This window comes from Acanthisitta chloris, unplaced genomic scaffold (genome assembly GCF_000695815.1).
Source record: "Acanthisitta chloris isolate BGI_N310 unplaced genomic scaffold, ASM69581v1 scaffold4990, whole genome shotgun sequence".
NCBI lineage: Eukaryota > Metazoa > Chordata > Aves > Passeriformes > Acanthisittidae > Acanthisitta > Acanthisitta chloris.
The window spans coordinates 160,047-178,938 of record NW_008651016.1 but is presented as its reverse complement, the minus strand read 5'-3'; the positions used below and the strand labels follow the sequence as shown (position 1 = coordinate 178,938).

General features: G+C 39.0%; 1 protein-coding gene across 1 annotated transcript in view; it reads right to left on the bottom strand.

The window, feature by feature from the left end:
• The window catches only part of ARHGAP15 (Rho GTPase activating protein 15), a gene marked incomplete at its 5' end in the record, with an annotated part of 164,383 nt that overhangs the window by 8,669 nt on the left and 136,822 nt on the right, over positions 1-18,892 (bottom strand). The window contains one exon of the mRNA XM_009071282.1: positions 14,681-14,786. Within this exon, the coding sequence (XP_009069530.1) occupies positions 14,681-14,786 (106 nt within the window). The remainder of the gene's footprint in view (positions 1-14,680; positions 14,787-18,892) is intronic.

Here is an 18,892-nt window from a genome sequence, read left to right as displayed (position 1 = left end):
CACTACCACTGTGAGCACAAACCTCTTCTTGGGGAGGGGATGGGAAAGAGCAAAACCACCCGTGACAGATGTTGGGCAGATGCTAATGCACTTCTTAGAGGTGTTTAGATAGTAGAGTGATAAAGGCAGTGTGAGACTACATAGAATAAGTTCAGGCAGAGATGTGTCACATAAAGGCCTTAAATATATTTTTGGCTGGTGCTGTGTTACTTTGGCTGTGCTTGATTCCTTAAATTTTATTTATTTTTTAATACTGTTTCTGTTGATTTGGTTTTGGTTTTCTCCAGAACAATTAGCTTATTGTAAAGACCAACCTGTCAGAGATTCTGTCTGCTTTTGTGGCCTGTGTGGTTCAGAAGGCAACAGATAGTTTGAAATAAATAAAGCTTGAACTTTTTTAATTGCTTAAATATTTTTGTTCAAGAATGCCTGAAGCTATATTTCCTTGTAACACTAAAAAAAAAAAGCAGTTAGTAACAATCTTGCTTAAATCACGAATTGTAAATATAGAACCTTTATCATCAGCACAGCACATCCAAAAATGTCTTTGTAAAATAAATCAAATTATATGAGTTAATTGATTCCAGGCAACATCAGCAACTGCAGGTGGAAACTGAATAACAGGATGTTTATTAATGAGGGACTATTAATCAAAATTGACAATATCAATTCCTGTTTCTTTTATTTGAGTTCTACCTGAAAAATCCACGGGCATACTGAATTTAAAAATAAAAATTTAAAAGTAAAGAAAATGCTGACACTTGGGATTTTAGCTTTAGATGTAGGGCTATTTGTTTAAACAGCAAAAGGATATCCTAAATCCAATTTGACAGGCAATGCCAAAGATGCCAGTGGTAATTAATTAGCACTTAATTTAGACCACAGAACAACAGGATATGGAATTGGTGCTCAGTGCCATTTCCCCTTAGGCTTCATCTCATGAGGGTCAGGAGTATGGCTGCTGCATTGAAGGTCAGTAAATAAATTGGGGGAACACATTGACACTGGACTTTTCATGATAGATATCCTTCACCCTTATTACTGCCTCTGGCTATGGCTGATGAGAAAAGGACTGCAATTGTTCTGTGAAGAATGCTGTGGTGCACAGGCTGGATCAGAGCAAGGTAGTGCCTGAGCTCATGCATCGTGCAGTCACGGTGCTGGCAGAGAGATGCCTCAACTTTGCATCTGGGCTGGAAATAAACTTCTAACTGTAGCACAGAACGCTTGAGGAACTCTGACAGGCGAGAAAATTCACTTAAAAGCAGTCCTTAAGTTTGCTAGATTTGTGAGCTTAGCTTTAGATTAGGCATAATTAAAATCAAGGGAAGATTTTAAAGTGAGGTTAGAAACTAGGTCAGCAAGGGAGAAAACACATTTCCTTATTATCCTCTTGTCTTTGTCTTAATAATATTTGGTACTCCTCCATAGAGCTAAAGGCTCTTAATAAAGGTGGATTAATGTTATTAACAGCATTGTTTTCTGATGGGGACACCGAGGCTTTGCTGTGCTTAATGATGGACAAACAGAAAGTATGTGGAAAAAAAAGCAGAACCACCAGTTCTGCTGGTAACCCAGCTGGATTTTAACTCAGTGAAAGATCCACTTTCTGCAACACACCCAAAGCAGAGGGGATATGGAAAGCACAAGGGAGGTCCTACGGAGCCTTGTTCCCAAGAGGCATGAGCAATGCAGTTGCATTCTTTGGTTCAGTTTACTGGTAAGAAACTGAGATGATGAGACTCTATTATAATTTAATCCTCCTTCTCCCAGTAAAATTAGTGCATCTGCCAGCCAATTCTGTTCTCTGTCTTGCAGCAAACTCTACCTGTCTTTCCAAAGAGGGGCTCAAAAGAGGGAATGTGTCAGCAATGCCACGGAGACTTGGAGATGTTACAGTTTTCTGAAATCACTTCTTGCAAACTCCACCTCACTATGTTTAAGTGGTCCTGTTCCCCAAATCCCACAGGATGGTGAACAATGGGAACTTCAGCAGTTCCAACAGGGTAGTTCTGGCACATCCCAGATGTACTCCACTAGCCCAGTTTTATCCCCTTGGTCCCCAGAAGAGCTGTCCGTGTTGCTACGTCAGGAAAACACTGAGTTAGAAAATGTATTTTGGAAGCCCCAGGTTAGCAGTTATATTAACTTTCACTTCATCACACCCTTTGCAGCATCTCTCTTGGCAGTGAGTGAAATTTTGATTACTCTGAAAGTCACTGACAAAAATCCCAGCGACTGGGAGCCAGAACAGAGTCAGAATTTCACCTTATATAAGCTTAACTTTTCTCATTTTGGATGATATCTACTTTTACTAAGTGGAATTACTGCTTTTGACTATGTTCAATCTACGACCTCTTGCAGCCTTCAATTATAGCCCTTTTGTGCCATGGTAAGCCAGTTGACAGCAAATAGCTCAGCCCTAGATATGACAGGTTTACTTTCTGACTTAAAATCCAGAAGGGGCAGTTGGCTGGAATTTCAACCTGGGATGTTGAGCTGGAGACAACCTGCTCAGAAATTCATCTTCGCTGGTGATTCTAGAGCTGCTGCTGAAAAACATAGTTTTACTAACAACACATTGGTTTTGTCCAGGATCATGAATAAATTATTCAGTTTTGTGAGACAACCAGTAAATTTTGATGTTGAAATCAGAGAATGTGGCAAAGAATTCCATGAAATTCAGAGAATAAACACCAAATCTTTCCGTTTTTTTTTTTTTTAGGAGCTCCTATATAATAGAATCACAGAATCATGCAGGTTGGGAAAGACCTCTAAGATCATCAAGTCCAACTTATGTAATTATCATATATCATATTGTTTCAAGTCTTTTTCAAATAATGATTTTTAAAAAATATTGGACTATTAATTATCCCCAATACAAAATGTCCATATTTTAACCTGTATTGCCACCATCTTGGTGTTTAAAATGAAAATCTTTTTGCAGTTATCTTCCCAACAGAGATGATTTCATATGTGATCTGACCTCAACCAGGATTCCTACTCTTTCAGGTTCAGTTCTGAACTCTCCACAAGCTAGGATTGCAATATATATGCACTGCATTTGTATCAGATTTGAAAGATGCTTTAACATGCCTCCCAGCATCACGATTGTTTCAGCCCTGATACTGAACACGAGTAGGATGAATGTAGCTCTTAAATGCACTAGTGAGTATGTGCCATGAGTCTTTGATTTCTTTAAACTTATTTACATTTTACTCGCCCTTGAGCAATGAATTTACTATGTCAGCATTGTCTTTTCTACTTACACTTTGTCTGTCTTGTCTGCTCACCTTAGCTTGATGTTTATTTTTTGTACACGTGTATAGTCCATTGCACTAAATGCACGAACTGCCTGGAGTGGAGGATTTTCCATATATTGTGTCTTTCTAAGAAGCACCCTTTGTAGTACTGCAAGTTCTGCAATATTTCCTGACTTTAAACTAGCTTTGAATTTTCTCATTAGTTCCTTTAAAGTCAAATACCCATTCACACATGTACTGGTCTCAGATGACTCTGGTCTAACTGCCTTAGATACTTTTTAAAGTCTTTATTCTCTACACAGGCAGCCCTACCTCTCTCAGCAGTTGTGTTTCTTTCATCTTTGAAGCTTCAAGTGTCCAAATTTGCCAATATCTGCTTTTGTCTGACCCTGATCAAAATTCACAGTTAGGAAAACTGGTGAGAAAACATACAGGAATCTCTTAGACCTTCTAACTGTAATTACGTTTGGTAGAGATGGAAGGATTTAGGAACAACAGGTACAATCTTGCTGTTGATATCAAGTCTTGGGACAACCCACACTGTAAGCAGCTTCCAGGACACCTTTTTGTAGGTGCTGCATAGATCTTCCCCTACAGCAGAAAATATCTAACCTGAGGTGAATGGTTGTAGATGGATTTGCAAGCTGAGAACATGCCTTTTTAGGAAGCTAATGTTGTCCTTTCAGCATGCAAAGCTGTATAAAAGTAATCTCAGATGAAGAATAATGGGAACCTTTTAGTGTGTAACCCAGAAAGGCTAAGCAGTTCCTCACCATAGCAGTCAGGTGAGGTTCAAAACATATTCATCAAGCTTTGAAATTTGCCCTGAGACAGAAATCTCAGGGTTGACTCTGAGTCCAGAGCAGCTGCACTGACTTCCATGGGGTAGATGCTCTGAAGGAATGAAAACTCATTCTTCCCATGACATTTTTATGAGACCGTTATCCAGACATGGAAACAATCTGGATTGTCTGAGGAGGTGGTATTAGGTTGCCTGCTACTACTGCTGCTGCAGCCCTGTGAAAAATCCACTCTGGACTGAGAGTTTGAATAAGACAAAGTGGTGTTCCCAGTAAACTTTACTTACTGGAAAGTTTCCATATGCTATAGGGTTGTTCCATATGCTTATACGCTGATAGCGTATGATGATTGCTGATAGTGGATGATGATTGCTGATAGTGTTTGCTGAAGGCCTGGCCTTGGCAGTGTGGACAGCAATGATCTTGGGAGTGGGAACATTTTCCAGACAGATGAAGTGCTATCCCAAGGTGGTTTAGGGAAGTTGAGTTTAGTGCTGACACACAGAACATGGTGCGAAAAGTTTGCGCTTTGTCCATGAAGGTGCTAGGAGAGCTCCAGGAGAGTGATTGATATAATCTGTAAAAAATACAGAATTTTTCTGTATCTCATTTCCTTGGCTCATCTCCATGGCAAGGGGTCTTCTTTTGGAAGACCACAGCATAGCTCTGGAGGGGATGTGGCAGTGCTGTCTAATGTCTGGGCTGAGGTGGGTGTAGAAATCCCCAGTACAGAGGAGGTAACTGGTTGCATCTTGTGGACCAGGGGAGGAAGCAGGTTGGCTGGAGTGAGCCACTTCACAGATTTATGATTTTACATTGCACCATAATGCGTAATGTATGAAAAGATAAATATTTTCCATTCAGCAACATCTTGCTGTATTTTCATCTAACTCTATAATTTTAATTATAAAGCGAACATAACCTGTATCAAATTATGATTTTGTTAACATATTGAATGAGGACAAGAAAAATAAATACCAGATTTTATACTGTACAGGCACATGAAGGTATAGTTAAAAAATCTGGTTTCCTTGACCACATTGTCATAATATGCATATATAACTGCTTATTGAATCCAGGCTGTGTAGACAACAGAAAGAACACTGGCTCCATACCATCACAATGCATGCCCACAACAAAGAGGAGGAAAGAACAGGCTCTTTCATTGTGTGTTTCTAAGTATTACCAACATAAGGGCTAAAAACTACCTTCTGTCTGAAGTGTATCTATACACCCATGCATAAGTTATTAACTGGGCTCCCTCAGCACAGTTGCTGAAAATATTAATATATTCAAATTATATTCTAGCTACTGCAAAAACAGTAGATCAGACAAATGTATTAAAATCTCTTCAGACAAAAAGAGTCATGTTATTTATAAATTTCCTCCCCCCTCCCTACTGGAACACAAGCCTTCATTGTATATAGTACATGAGAACGCAAGATGATCCTTAGATGTCAAAATGTGGCTTAAAGTTTGAATGTAATCATAAAACAGTGACTCCAATGCTTGCCATAAACAAATTGTCACTGGTATTATGTAACTTAGACTATTCACAAAGTAGAAAAGATGGGAAGAATAAAAGGTGGCTGCCAAACACTATGGGCCAAATCTGAAGGTTGTGCCAAATTATGCCAGAGGGCTGAGAATTGCAAACCCAGCATGGAATTCGGATTTGCACTCCTCGGTGCTTGGGCTGCTTCAATTAGAGTGAGATTAAGGCTATTTTTTTATTCAGTTTGTCAGTAAGGCAGCAAAGCAGCAACCAGTGGCTTCTGCAGCCCCCCTGCTTGCTCTTAGTGGGAGATGGGAAAGTGGGATAAAAGTTCCCTAATTGCTGCAGGACTCATTTTTGTATGGAGTGGTTTTCTGGGATGCAAACAGACATAGCCAGTCTTTAGCAATGCAGCCTGGAAAGGGACACATCACTCAAATCTGGTGGTCTTGATTTTTTCATGTTATCCAGCACATAGGTTACTACCTCTTCGGGCTAAGACCCTGCCCTTCATTTAGACTCCTCCAGAAAGCCAATTAATGATGGAAGACCATAAATCAAGGCAGAAGGCCTTGTCTGTGAACAACTAATCATTCATATATACTTTCCTTAGTCCAGGCTTTAGGAGCAAAGTATATCTGATAATACATGCACCGCACAGATTTCAATTGCAGCTAATGTTTGTGTCAATGCCCTTCATCAGGGACAACAACCAAACTAGGTGTTTGTCCACCCCATTATGCCCCTTCTTCCTTTTAAAAGTAAAATGACTTTTTTTTTTTTTTCACAGCCTGAAATAATTTCTGAGGCAGAGATACTGGTTTAACTCATTATGAATTATTAGTGGAAAAGTGGGTCTCAGAAGTATGTTACATCTGAAATATTTTTCGTCACTTGAACATGTGCCGTCCAGAACTGGCCCTGTTCTACCAGGCACTGGGAACAAACACTTCGCATTCACAGATGCTCCTAATTTGGTGTGGTTTGGAGTGTAATTTAGATCAAACGTATCCATGTAAATGAGTCAGGGTTTCTTAATTAGGTGCCTCTAAAGAAAAAACTTGGACCACATCAGTAGGTGTGGGTGTGGTGCCCACAGTACTGGAATCTTTTCTATAGATGAAGTTGAGTTTTGTTCAGGCATACTGTAGGTTTTTCTTTCCTTTTTTTTTTTTTCCTAAAGCACAATAATAAATCTGCAGATGGCATAGACATAAAGACGCTACTTCAGAGGAGCTGTCTAAAACACTGTCTCTTTGGCAAATGCCTTAAAGTAGGTCATTCTGCTGTGATTTAGGTTTATATTTCATTGCCAGCTTTTTGTTCCCATTACAAGTAGGGTGCATTCCAGTCCACAGATTTGTTCTTCCTTTTTTTTTTTCAGATTGGTTTTTATTTACAAGAATTTGTAGTTCTTCATGAGAAAATGGCCAATACCCTGTCAGAAGTAGTAATCATGCACTTGACCACAAAAAGAGATGTATGAAGGTGATAACCTGCAAACGTTGGAATGTAAAATACCATTCTCTGGGAGCAAAAATTGTATTGATTCTCTTCACATGGTGATTGAAATGATTGTTGCATCTTTTGCAATGTGTGAAAAAGGATTTGATCTAATGTAATTTCAAAACCCTCACAGAGCAGAGCCATCCGTGGCCCTAGTTGTTCAGGTATTTGCTTTTTCTTATTATATATTTGCCACAGAAAAGCATGTATTTTATAGCTTATAAAAAAAATCAGGGGCTGTTTTCCCATCAAAGTACTGGGGGATTTACATGCCAAACTCCCACTAGCCTTAATGAATTACCTGCATAAATTCCCTTTCAATCAATAGTAGAATAGATCCTATTGTGTTATATTAATTATTTTGCACAGAACGTCGACATTTTGGCATTAAAGTCTTTTTTTTGTTTGTTTTGTGTTTTAAGTTCCAATGAATATCTAAGAAACTTCAAGCCTATTATTTATTTTACAGCCTTTTTTTTTTTCTCTGAGAAAAATCACATGTCTTTAGGCAGAAAAAATGTAAAGCATTGCAATTTACCCTTTGATGACCTGGTTTGGGACATTAATGTGTTTGGGCCCAAACCTCCCAAAAATAGCAGAAGAAAAAAAGGAGGAAAAGCTATTTTGTAATGAATTGAGCATTCTTAATTTTGAACAACTGAAAACATTTGAGTTGAAAAGAACATTAACCCCAAGCAATATTAAGAGGTTACAAAATCACATAAATTAGCTCTGCCGGTGATATTTTGCTAAAGCTTGTGTGAGTGCAAACCAGAAGCAGGATTCTCACGTGGTCCTGATTAAGTGAAGAGTCCTTAAGCAACAACCAGCCCCCCCCAGGATGTGCTGACCAGATGCACACATACACCCCCAGCACATGGATGATCCTTCAAAGGCATGGGGGGTGCAGGGTGGGGGTTTGGGGATCAGGAGGAGAGTGGAAGTGAGAAGTGTTGGCTGTGTCATGATGGGAAAGTGCCTTAGCCTCTCCATCCCTCACTTTCTCCATCTACACAACTAGCATAATAAAACTTACTGACCTGAAAAGGAAGTTAGGAGATTTAATTAATGTTTGAAAAGCTTTTTTTTTGAGATCATTTGATATTGGGTAATGTGGGATGAACAATAGGAGCTCTTGGAAACAGGGGCTCTATCTATCAGGATTTGTGTACTGTGCCCAGCACAATGGTGCCATGCAGCCATGGAGTCAACTGTGTCATAAATATTTAAATTAAAGCTATGTTAATTATTTTTATCATTCAGTTATTTGCTGATACACCAGTTCAGTACTTGGTCACATTGAAAAGTCCCAAGCGCAATTATTTGCCTGACTGTTATGAAAATCAGGGTCTATGTTTTGAAATGTGGTTGTGGAAATAGGAAGAAGATGGAAAAATGGGTAAAAAAAAGTGGGTTTAATTACTCATCATTCTCCTTCTTTAAAACACTGAACTGTAAGGTATTCTTTGGGAAAGAGATAAACTTTGTGGCTTTTATTCTGCAAAAAGAAGAATTCTTTGGGAAAGAGATAAACTTTGTGTCATTTATTCTGCAAAAAGAAGGACTGGACATGACTGCAAAAAACCTCAGTAGCAGGTCACCCCCACCCCAAAGTGTATAAAATCAGTGTATCAAATCTGAATGTATGAAGGTACTTCTGAGAGACTGTAACCCAAAATCAGTTATCATTCTTGTTCTGTGCACACTTGTGCATGGCACACATTTTCTTGCATCTACTAATATACAAAGGGTGAGTTTAGTAAACCAGTGTGTATTTAGCAGATAAAAACATGGTTTAAACTCTTCTCCTTCCCCCAAAATGAGCCCTGGGAAGCTATGGTAAATGGGAGGAGTGTTGGCATTGCTCCAGCTCCTTTCTAAAACTCTTTTATAGCAGAAACAGAGAAAATCATGTGTGCAAGGGCATGTTTCAATATATTTCACCTGAATTTCATGTAAATCTTAAAACACCATCCAGGGATTCCTGGGTCTTTTATGTCCCTGATCAGTCACCTACTCACTCTCTGGTGCAAGAGGATGTTTCTCCTCCCCACACTTCCAGTAGCTGTTCCTAAAACTAGTAGGAGTACAGCTAAACAACTCTCTCTGCTGCTGTCCCGTGGCTGAAAAGCAAAAGCTGCTCATGAGTTGTCTGATTATAAAAATGGGCCTTGATTTAGGAAACAATTTCAACACATAGTCTTTCCTTCAGTTAAGGGCTTCTGCAAATTCCTTAATCAGCATTTTTCCTGGAGGAAATTTCCTGAAGAAAATTTCAATGCCTATCCCACACTGTGGGTTGTAGATCTTTCACAAGTTCACTGAATTTTCCCAAATAGAAATTTGTTGTGTACTCCTTCTGTTTAGGAGATTATTTTGTGGGTTATTTTCAGTAACATTTTAAAAATTATTAATATTCTTTTTCTTAATAAGAAACTTGTGTATTTCTTAGTATAATCTGTTCTACTGTGTGAAAAAAGGGTTCCCCTGAGCCTACATTTAATATGTGAGCCTGCCCAAAACTGCTGATATGACACATAGTTTAGCAAGTGAAAATCACATATGTTTGCTACATCTTTCCTCCACCAACTTTAGAGGGAAAGAAAAAAAAAGTTTGCAGACATCCCCTGCTTAGCATTACTAGATGTTATACTCTAACTTTACTTTCTGATTTTCTCAGAGAATTCTGGGTATGGCTGCCGGACTTGTCATCACATTGTCATCGTGTCCTGGTGTGCAGGCTACTGTGGGCTGCTGTCTGTGCATGGCTTTTCTCCTTTTTTTCTTCTCTCTTTTTTTTTTTTTGGCTTTAATAGGTGGAAATAAGTCTATTTAGTTGTATATAGAATGTACCTGCCACATGTTGTGAGGTTTGAGGGGGGAGTGTTCCTCCCCACTTTTGTCAGGTTGGATGCTTTTCTCTGCTCATAGACCTTTGAACATGGGATTATTTTTAAAAAAAGGCTAAAGCATGAATGCCTATGACTTTTGTTAGGTAATAAACTAATATTAGGGGGTTCATCTTAGAGAAATAGTTCTACTCTTGATAGCAGCATGTTTCCAGTGAAATCGGTGCAATTAATAGCAAGAATGAAGAATTTGGGCAGGGGGTGGAAAGCAAAGAAAAAAGAAAGAAAATCATCCTTCTCTCTCTGAAAGGGCAGAAAGCCTGGATAGCATCTGAAAACATCTTGCCGTGCTGTGTACAGTATGGGGAGAAATGGAGCAAAATAAACAGAGTTTCTTGGATTTAAAAGGTGGATCAAAAGGAATCAGCTCCTGCCCGGACAAGGCAGCCAGATAGGGCACAGTAACAGATCCACGTGATAAACCAAGAGGCAACTGCAGAGCTCCCCAGACAACTTGCCTGAAGTGCCTGCCAAGGAGGCAGATGCTGCTGCTGGAAGAATATCTTCCACAGTTGGGCATCTGGGTTCAGTGTTTTCCACGTAAGGGAGAGGGCTGGGAGCATCAGGCTGGCCCCTGTCTTCCCATTTAATTATTTCAACATCCATTTTGTAGTTTTGTAAATAACACGTATTATCCTGCCTTTGTGTGGGGAAAGCAGAAGCAAGGAGAGGGGGTTTTGTCTGTAATATATGCCTTCACAGGGGTGTCTACATGGATGGGAACAGCCAGACTGGAGCTTGGCTGCCCTGCACTCCAGTCTGGTCAGATGTGACACAGCTCGGGTCTGGGAGTCGCAGAGCTGCCTTGCGGTGGCACGGAGCTCAACCTAATAAGCAGAGCAGGCTGAGATTCATTAATTTAACATTAATAAGCACAGCTTATTAGCTCAGGCACAGTGCTGTCTAACGCAGGCACACAGCTTCTGGAGCAGAGCTGCGTCCGCCCTCGCCAGCTCAGAGCATGGTGCAGAGGACCCAGCCAGGGTGTTCCTCTCCCCTGCTGTGTTTTGCATAAGGGAGAAAAGAGAATTTTGTGGTCACTGGAGAAGCTTCTGTGCAAGTGAAAAACCCTCCAGGTTTTTAGATTGTTTTGCTGGCTTATGCTGAGTCTTTAAGTCATTTAAACTTTTCCTGCCTCGGTTTCCCAATGGGCATGAAAGCAGGTCAGGTACTGATCATAAAATACTATAAAGAGCAAAATGCTCCTTCTTTTCACTTGAATTCTAGTTCTGTGCAGAAATTTATGGTATAAATAATGATTTTTCAGGGATTGGTTGTGCTCAGTTCACATTTATGCAGAGAGCCAAGAGAAGGTTTGTGTACAATTTAATGTCCAGTTTATACCTGAAAAATGGGACCAGAAAGGTGCATCAGTTTTATCTTATACCTGCAATTAGCTCACTTTGTTTGAGAGTAAAATTCATATTTAGGTAAGCAACAGGAAAAAGTGGAGACCTGTGGGACTGGGACACTGTTTTCACAGAAGTGTGGAACAGCAATGTATGGGCTATATAGCTGGTAAGCAAATATTATCTAAATACATTCAAGTAGAACAGGTTGTTTTCTGTGGCCCTTTATTTGTGAAAATCCCTACTTAGGTTGGGTTTTGTTGTTTCTTTCCTGTGTAAAGTCTATTTATTTGATTTGCTCATCTTGAGGTAGAAGCATGGATTACCTAACAGCAGTTGTGCTCAATGATTTTCAGGATGAGTCCAAATAAAACAATTCTTTATGGTATTAGACTGAAAAGAGCTATGTGATATGTCTGTTCAGCCTCGTATTTTGCCTACTCTGCTTTTAAGTAGAATAGATTTCTTGCAAAGATGAATGGGGACATTGGTGGGTTGTGGGTTTTTTTCCCCATCAAATGCAAAAAAACTTGAAAGAACAGGTACTTCAGCCTCAAGCTTTGCTTTTAATCCACCTCCTGTGGGTTTCATGCACTGCACTGTGACTTCTTGCAGCTTCAGAGGGCTTGGTTTAAGAGAGAGATATGGCACCAGTGTTAATCCCTGCTGCCAGGCCTTTCTCATAGACTTTCTCATCAGCTGCTTTGTTGGATTTCTAAAGGAGGACCTTTCTGAAGTGCAGTTCACATTGTTATTTCTACTTGATCTGGACCTGTTCCTGCAGACTGGATTGGTACAGGATGGTTTAGATGAGTGTAGCCTTCTGGGTGAAGGTTGGATTCTCGTGCTTAGTTCCTGTGTGTAAGTTACACCTACACTTTCACGTGCTGCACAGAAGTCATAGTTTTAATCCCATGGCTCAGTTCTGCATAGCCCTGTTGTGTTTGTCTGAGAGGAAAGAAAGAAGAGGCGAAAGAGGGGAATGCCACGGGAACAGCAGAGCTATGGTCCTTCAGCTTCTTTCCCATCAGAAATCCCTTGAAGCTCAGTTTAATATTGGGCAAGAACAAGCATCTCTACCAGAAAATACAGAAATTGCACTAATATGCTTCAAATCAAGCCAGTTTAGCCATTATTTTCCAAGTAATTATGTCTTTTGCATCAACATATCATTTTTATCTGTTTGGGGTTTTCTTGGTCTGTGTTTTCAGTATCTATTCTACTGTTGCTTCCATATCAATGGAGCAGAGCTTATGAAATAACTCTGTCTTTTCCTGAGGATGTGTTTGAGGCAGCAAGGAGGAAGAGAAGACAACTGAGTTCCTTCAGAGAGACTCAGACAATTGCTTTCCTAATGCTTAAACCTCCAAAAGGATCCAATATCACATCTTCCTGCCTTCCATCACTCTGTGCCACTATGTCGTTTTGGTATACCTCTACATTATGAAGTATTGGGTTTTATTGCCTGTATTTTAGTGGTTTTATTTTCCTTTTATTTTCTTTTCTCCAAAAAACCACCAGTCTTGGTCCAGTTTTGCCAGCTATTCTACACATCCACAGCAGGAAACAATTGCTGTCCCAAATAGATTATGCTCTAAAAAGCCAAGGCAGACAAAGGAAGTATTATCATCATTTTGTAAACAAGGAACCAAGGCACAGGGAGATTAAATGATTTACCCAAGGTCACCCAGAACATCCGGTCAAAGCCAAGAACTGAACCCACGTCTCCCGAGTCTCAATCAAATGATTTAACTATAAGATCAAAGACTTATTGTGTATACCTGATATTTCTCCCTTAAGATATAGCAACAAAACTTTTTTTCAGGTTAGGATCAATGCCACATAGAGTGCAGTAAATTTTGTATATGGCATATCTGTGCTGACAGCATGTACTCACTTCTTCTACTCAGGTTCTTCCCAGGAAATAATTTCCCTTATTATTCTTCCATTGTCAGTAATAAATAATCATCCTTCTCTAGATAACTCGCTGAAGGAGAGAATATGTGCACAAAGTACATCAGATGAACACATAGAAAACTGTTTTTCTGCAAGGCCAAGCTCACTCATTTTATGGACTGTTTAAAATCCTTCCATGCTTAATGAAATGAGGACATTCCCACAACTATATGGACTTTATTTTGCCATTTGAGCTGGAAGTTGCACAAGAAGATAAAGGATCTACATCTCTTATATGCATATGCCAAGAGTGCAGCAGAAATGATCAGTATAAAGGCATCATTCATTATAAGCTCAGAGTAGTCTTTGATTTGGAGTCTTTATTACTCATTCACTGGGGTCATTATATCATTCATGGGATGAAATACTCCTCTGTGCACAGGGCCTCCATGGGGCCCAGATCCTACTTAATCCCTTCAATTCTAAGGGTAGTTTGGATGAAAAGTGACTACAAAATGGTACTGGTTAGTCCCAACACCAGAGCAGCCATAAAGGGAGGACAGGAATCTGCCCCTCATGTGCCTCTGTCTTGAGGTCTGATATTTCTGCCTGGTCATTCTGGAAGTCAAAACACTGCAGGTGGGTTTCAGGGTGAAAGCGTGGTCTACTTACACTTTTATTGTCAATGCAATGAAACACAAGAAAAAGACCCAAGGTGAACATGACATCCTGGGTTGACTTTTTTGGGCTGACATTTCCTGGAAATGTAGCTATGACATCCTGGGTTGACTTTTTTGGGCCGACATTTCCTGGAAATGGAGCTCAATGAGTGTGGAAGCCACAGAGAAATGCTATGGTGGATCCCCACAGGGTCATTTTTCTGCCTCTGTGGTATCTCAGCTACATTAGGAGAGCAAAGATGCACTTCCAAATCTCTCCTCAACATTTCTTAAGGTGTTATGTGTCGTCACAAGCTTCCTTGTGAGGGACAACAGCTCAAAATATATTTTCTTAAGTGAGGTTATTTCTGTCATCATGTGCCTGAGCACAGCACAAGGTCTACACAAGGGATTGAACAACAGAGATCTCAGTGGTGAAAACATGAACATCTAGAAGGCTTTTGCTGGAGAAAGACAAATAAATTGGGTGAATGCAATACTGGACCATGTTGTATTTGCCCAATTCAATACATCTGTAACATAGTAATACCAATATGTTTGACTGAATCGAAGGAAACAGAACTGTTGTGCTTTTGACTAGAGGAAAAATTTGGGCTTTTTGCTTAGACATCCTGATTTCTTGTGAAGGAGAAGAATATACATAGATACTATAAATCATGCTTAGTTTTGCCAAAGAAGGTAATTATCTTTGGTATTTTGGATGACATTTCCAGTAGGATTAGGACACCGCACACTGATTCCTTTTAAAATTATTGATCTGTCAGTACCATGGTTCTACTTACTTCTTTAGATGTTCAAAAAGGATTTTCATTGTGTCATAGTTGGGTCTAGGGAGCTTTTTTACCAGGCTCCTTATGGATTTGATGCGAGTGGTGTTGTCCTGGATTTCTAAAGGAAAAAAAAAGGAGAAAATAACCACTTGAGTGGCAAATTAGGGCATTGCTTTGCACACTGCTGTAGCTGGTATCTTAACAAGAAAATTCATCATTAATACATGGTTAAAACCAGAATATTTCATCCTTTCCATCACCTTAATAGAGATTGAGAGTAGTTTACAAGGATAAAAAATTCTCTCTTAATCTTAAGGAAACATTTTCTGGATCACAGAAAAGATATTTTTATACTTTTTCTTGATTTTCTTAGACTATTAAACCATCATCTTAAGCTGAAATGCCTGCCAGAAGTAAGAGAACCACTTATTTGGAATTACATTTGTCCTATGGTGCAGAGTCTGTGATGGATGCACTTCCCAGGTAATGCTTACTGTTTCTTTTTTTCTCATCATAATCAAGTCCAACATATTTATGGATATCTGTCCTTAACACCCCACCAAGTTTGGCAATATAAAATGATCTGATATTTTTTTAAGCTGCTCTTCCTGGTGAACAATTATTTCAAGCAACTATCCCACTGTAGCTATTTTCTCATACCTGTAACATTTTACAATGGGAATTTCTGCAGGAAACAATTTGTATTTTAAATTTGCAATTAAAGAATGCAGCTCTAAGAGATTTAATCTATCTTTTGAGGTGATAAGAACATTGGTATCCTGTTTGTTAAGGTATACCTTCCTGTTTTACCATGATTCATAGTTTTGTGGGACAGGTTTGACTGATATTTTCATTGATTTGTGTAAGATGTTGCAACTCAAGCAAAGTCATGTACAACTGTGCTTTCATTTAGGAACAGATTAGATAAGGTACTACTAGGTCTGACGTAGGAAAAACATCTTGCATGTTACATGCCCCAGATAACCTGAGAATACTTTTCTGATCTTATCATCTATGATTTAATTATCACCTATCATTCTTCGTATATGTTCCTCTTTAATATTCATATTACCCTAGCACCCAGAGATCTCAATCAGGATTGAAACCCAGTTGCAGTAGGTGCTGCATAAGCATACATGGTGATTAGTGCCTTGATTAAAAGATCACACCAAAAAAAAAGTTTCAACCAAATTTTTTTCTGCAATTGAATTTCATTTAAGAATTACAATTACTAAGATGTTATTCTTTCTTCAGCATGTGTTTCTAATTGCTGTTGAGATTAATACTTCATACACACATGGATGTATATGTTGATACTGTTCATAATTTGGACATTTATATAGACATGAAAGCCAAGACCTCAAAGTAGACTGTGCATAGGTATTAGTTTCCAATAAAAAAACCACCAGACTTTCATATGGATTTATTCTGTAGGAATTCATGCCATTGCCAATAGTGATAATGAAGTTAAACACAAATGAAGAATACAGTGTGTTTCTCCCTTGTTCTGGTTTGGCCTATAATGAACCTTAACTTCTGAACAGCACAACCTCCCTCAGTCTTGCAACTTGGTCATCCCTTGATGTTTTCTGCCACAAGCCATTAGTACTGTTAATTTTTCTTCTATGGATGATCTGTCTAGTCTGAAGCTACAAATGAAAATGATATGGAATTTACAGGAGTGAATTTATTGTAGGAAGGGGGTGCAAATTCTCTGGGCTCTTTATTTTTACTGCTTGGTATGTGCACACAGAATCACAGAATCATTCAACTTGGAAAAGGCCTCCGAATACATTGAGTCCAACTGTTCTCCCAGCACTGCCAAGTCCACCACTAACCCATGTCCCCAAGTGCCACATCTACACAGCTTTTAAATCTCTGCAGGGATGGTGACTCCACCACTGGCCTGAGCAGCCTGTTCCAATCCCTTTAATGAAGAAATTTTTTCCTAATATACAATCCAAACTTTCCCTGGCAGAACTTGAGGTTGTTTCCTTTTGTCCTGTTACTTGTTACCTTGGAGAAGGGACTGACCACTGCCTTGCCGAAAGCTCCTTTCAGGCAGATGTAGAGACTGAGAAGGTCCCACCTGAGCTTCCTTTTCTCCAGGCTGAGCCCCTGCCCAGCTCCCTCCTCATCAAACTTGTGCTAAAGCTCTTTCCCCAGCTCTGTTGCCCTTCCCTGAACATGCTATGACATGCCAAGACATACTGTGACCTTACTAGATTTGTTATATTTAGACTGGGGTTTTTCTGCCCGTACTGCAACTTCATAAATGCAAGTTCTCAACTAGTTTATTTTTTTATTTATTCTGGTTTGTTGGGATTTTTTTCCTGACAATTCAATGGACTTGAGTGGAAGTGAGACATTGAGGCAGGGACAAATTCACTGGTAGGAAGGTTTCACTGTGTGTCTGTTGCAGAGTATTTACAAGGAAATTCATACTGTAAAACTTTACCGTGCTCTCTTGAAGGAAGTGTCTCTGCTCTGTGTTGATTAACACAGATACCAGCTTGGTAACCACCTTCTGTACAGAAACAACAGCTTACAGAGGCTGCACTTCTTTATCAGGTATATTTGTAAATGAAATAAACTAAAACCCAGTATCAGTTTACAAAGAAATTATCTATTGAGAGAATGGCAGGGGTAGAAAGCTTTGGTTTAGGGTTTACTGTACCAAAATCTTCAGTACTGCTACTCAGGAGATATTTGAGTAGGTACAAAGCCTGAAGAAATATTGCATTAAATTATGTTGTGATTGGTCTATTTGTTAATTGTTAGTCTATTGTAAAAGAAGAAAAAACAGGCAACATGTGGTAACTTTAGTCAGCATTTCTGAACTGGGAATGATAAACACCTCTGCCTGGCTCTGGCATTTATCAGTACTGAGATATTATTACCACATAGAGTCACAGCATGGTTACTGTTATCATCAAAAAAAAAGAGCCAGCTAATCTTAATGGTTTGTAAAGCCGTTACCTGCACTAGTCTGACATTTATCATGATCATTTTACCACATGAGTCCCACATTGCAAAGGTATTTTATCTGGAAGGGACATCACTATGAATTATTATTTGCAGCTAGGTAGAAAATTGTATGTTGTAGATACCTTTTCTCATTATAAATCACAGTCACATTTCACCATTTCCCACACAAAGCTGCTGAGCCCAGGCTTTTTGCCATAACACTTAGTCTCGCTCCCTTTTATAGTTCCATGAAAATATTGGGTACACTTTCATTAAAATGGTTGATACTGGTGGGGTTTTTTTAAATGCTCTACACACGCTTGATTTTTCTCTAGTATAAAAGAATTTGTTTTTCCACTTGAGAAGCTGAAGAGGATAAACTGTTCATTTTTTTTATTAAAGCTTACTCTCGCTTCAGTTTTTGTGGCTGGGCTTGTCTTTACTCTTGACCTTGTTGATGGAATATTTAACAGATCAGATGCAAGATCTTATGTTTCATTTGCAATACCTATGTATTTGCTTTATTTCTGTAAAGCCTTCAGTTCTACTTTCCTTGAAATTTTCCCCCTTCAGATGCCTAAATAGAGACACTTTTAAATGTTATTTTTCTTTTTGAGATTTTTCTCTTTACCATGCACAAATGGAGGGAGGAAATCCTTAAACATGGGTTTGTATAGAGGTGTGGAGAAGTTATCCCCCTCCTTGTGCTGTATCATGAAGCCCAGCAGTGCAGGGTGCAAAGGAAGGAAAACACTCTGAACAGCTGTTAAATTCTCTAGCTAAGTCTAAAAACTGAAGCAGAGCAGTTGTGATAAAATGAAACAATATTTGGTTTAATTATATTCTTTATATTGGGAAAATTGGGGGAAAATCTGGGGAAAAATTTTCCCAGTTTGGAAAGTTAAACTCTCTTCTCCCCATGAAGATTTCTGAAGGAAAAGAGTCATCTTAATCACATATATCAAATAAAGAATGAGAGGAGGGTTAATCCTTTTAGCATTTTGGGGGAAAATTATGGGAGACGTAAGGGATTATTTCAGCAGATCAGGATACTCTGAAGTGAATCGCAGATGGTTTTTCCGTGTAATAGAATCATAGAAAATATATTTAGAATTTGGGTTACTGTCTTTAAAAATAGGGCTGGCTCCCTTTAACAGAGCAAAACCGTGGAGATGCTCTCTTGTTTACGTTTAAATGAAGAATGCATTGAAAAAAACCCACCCCACTTACTATTATATAAGCTCTTTTGTAAATGAG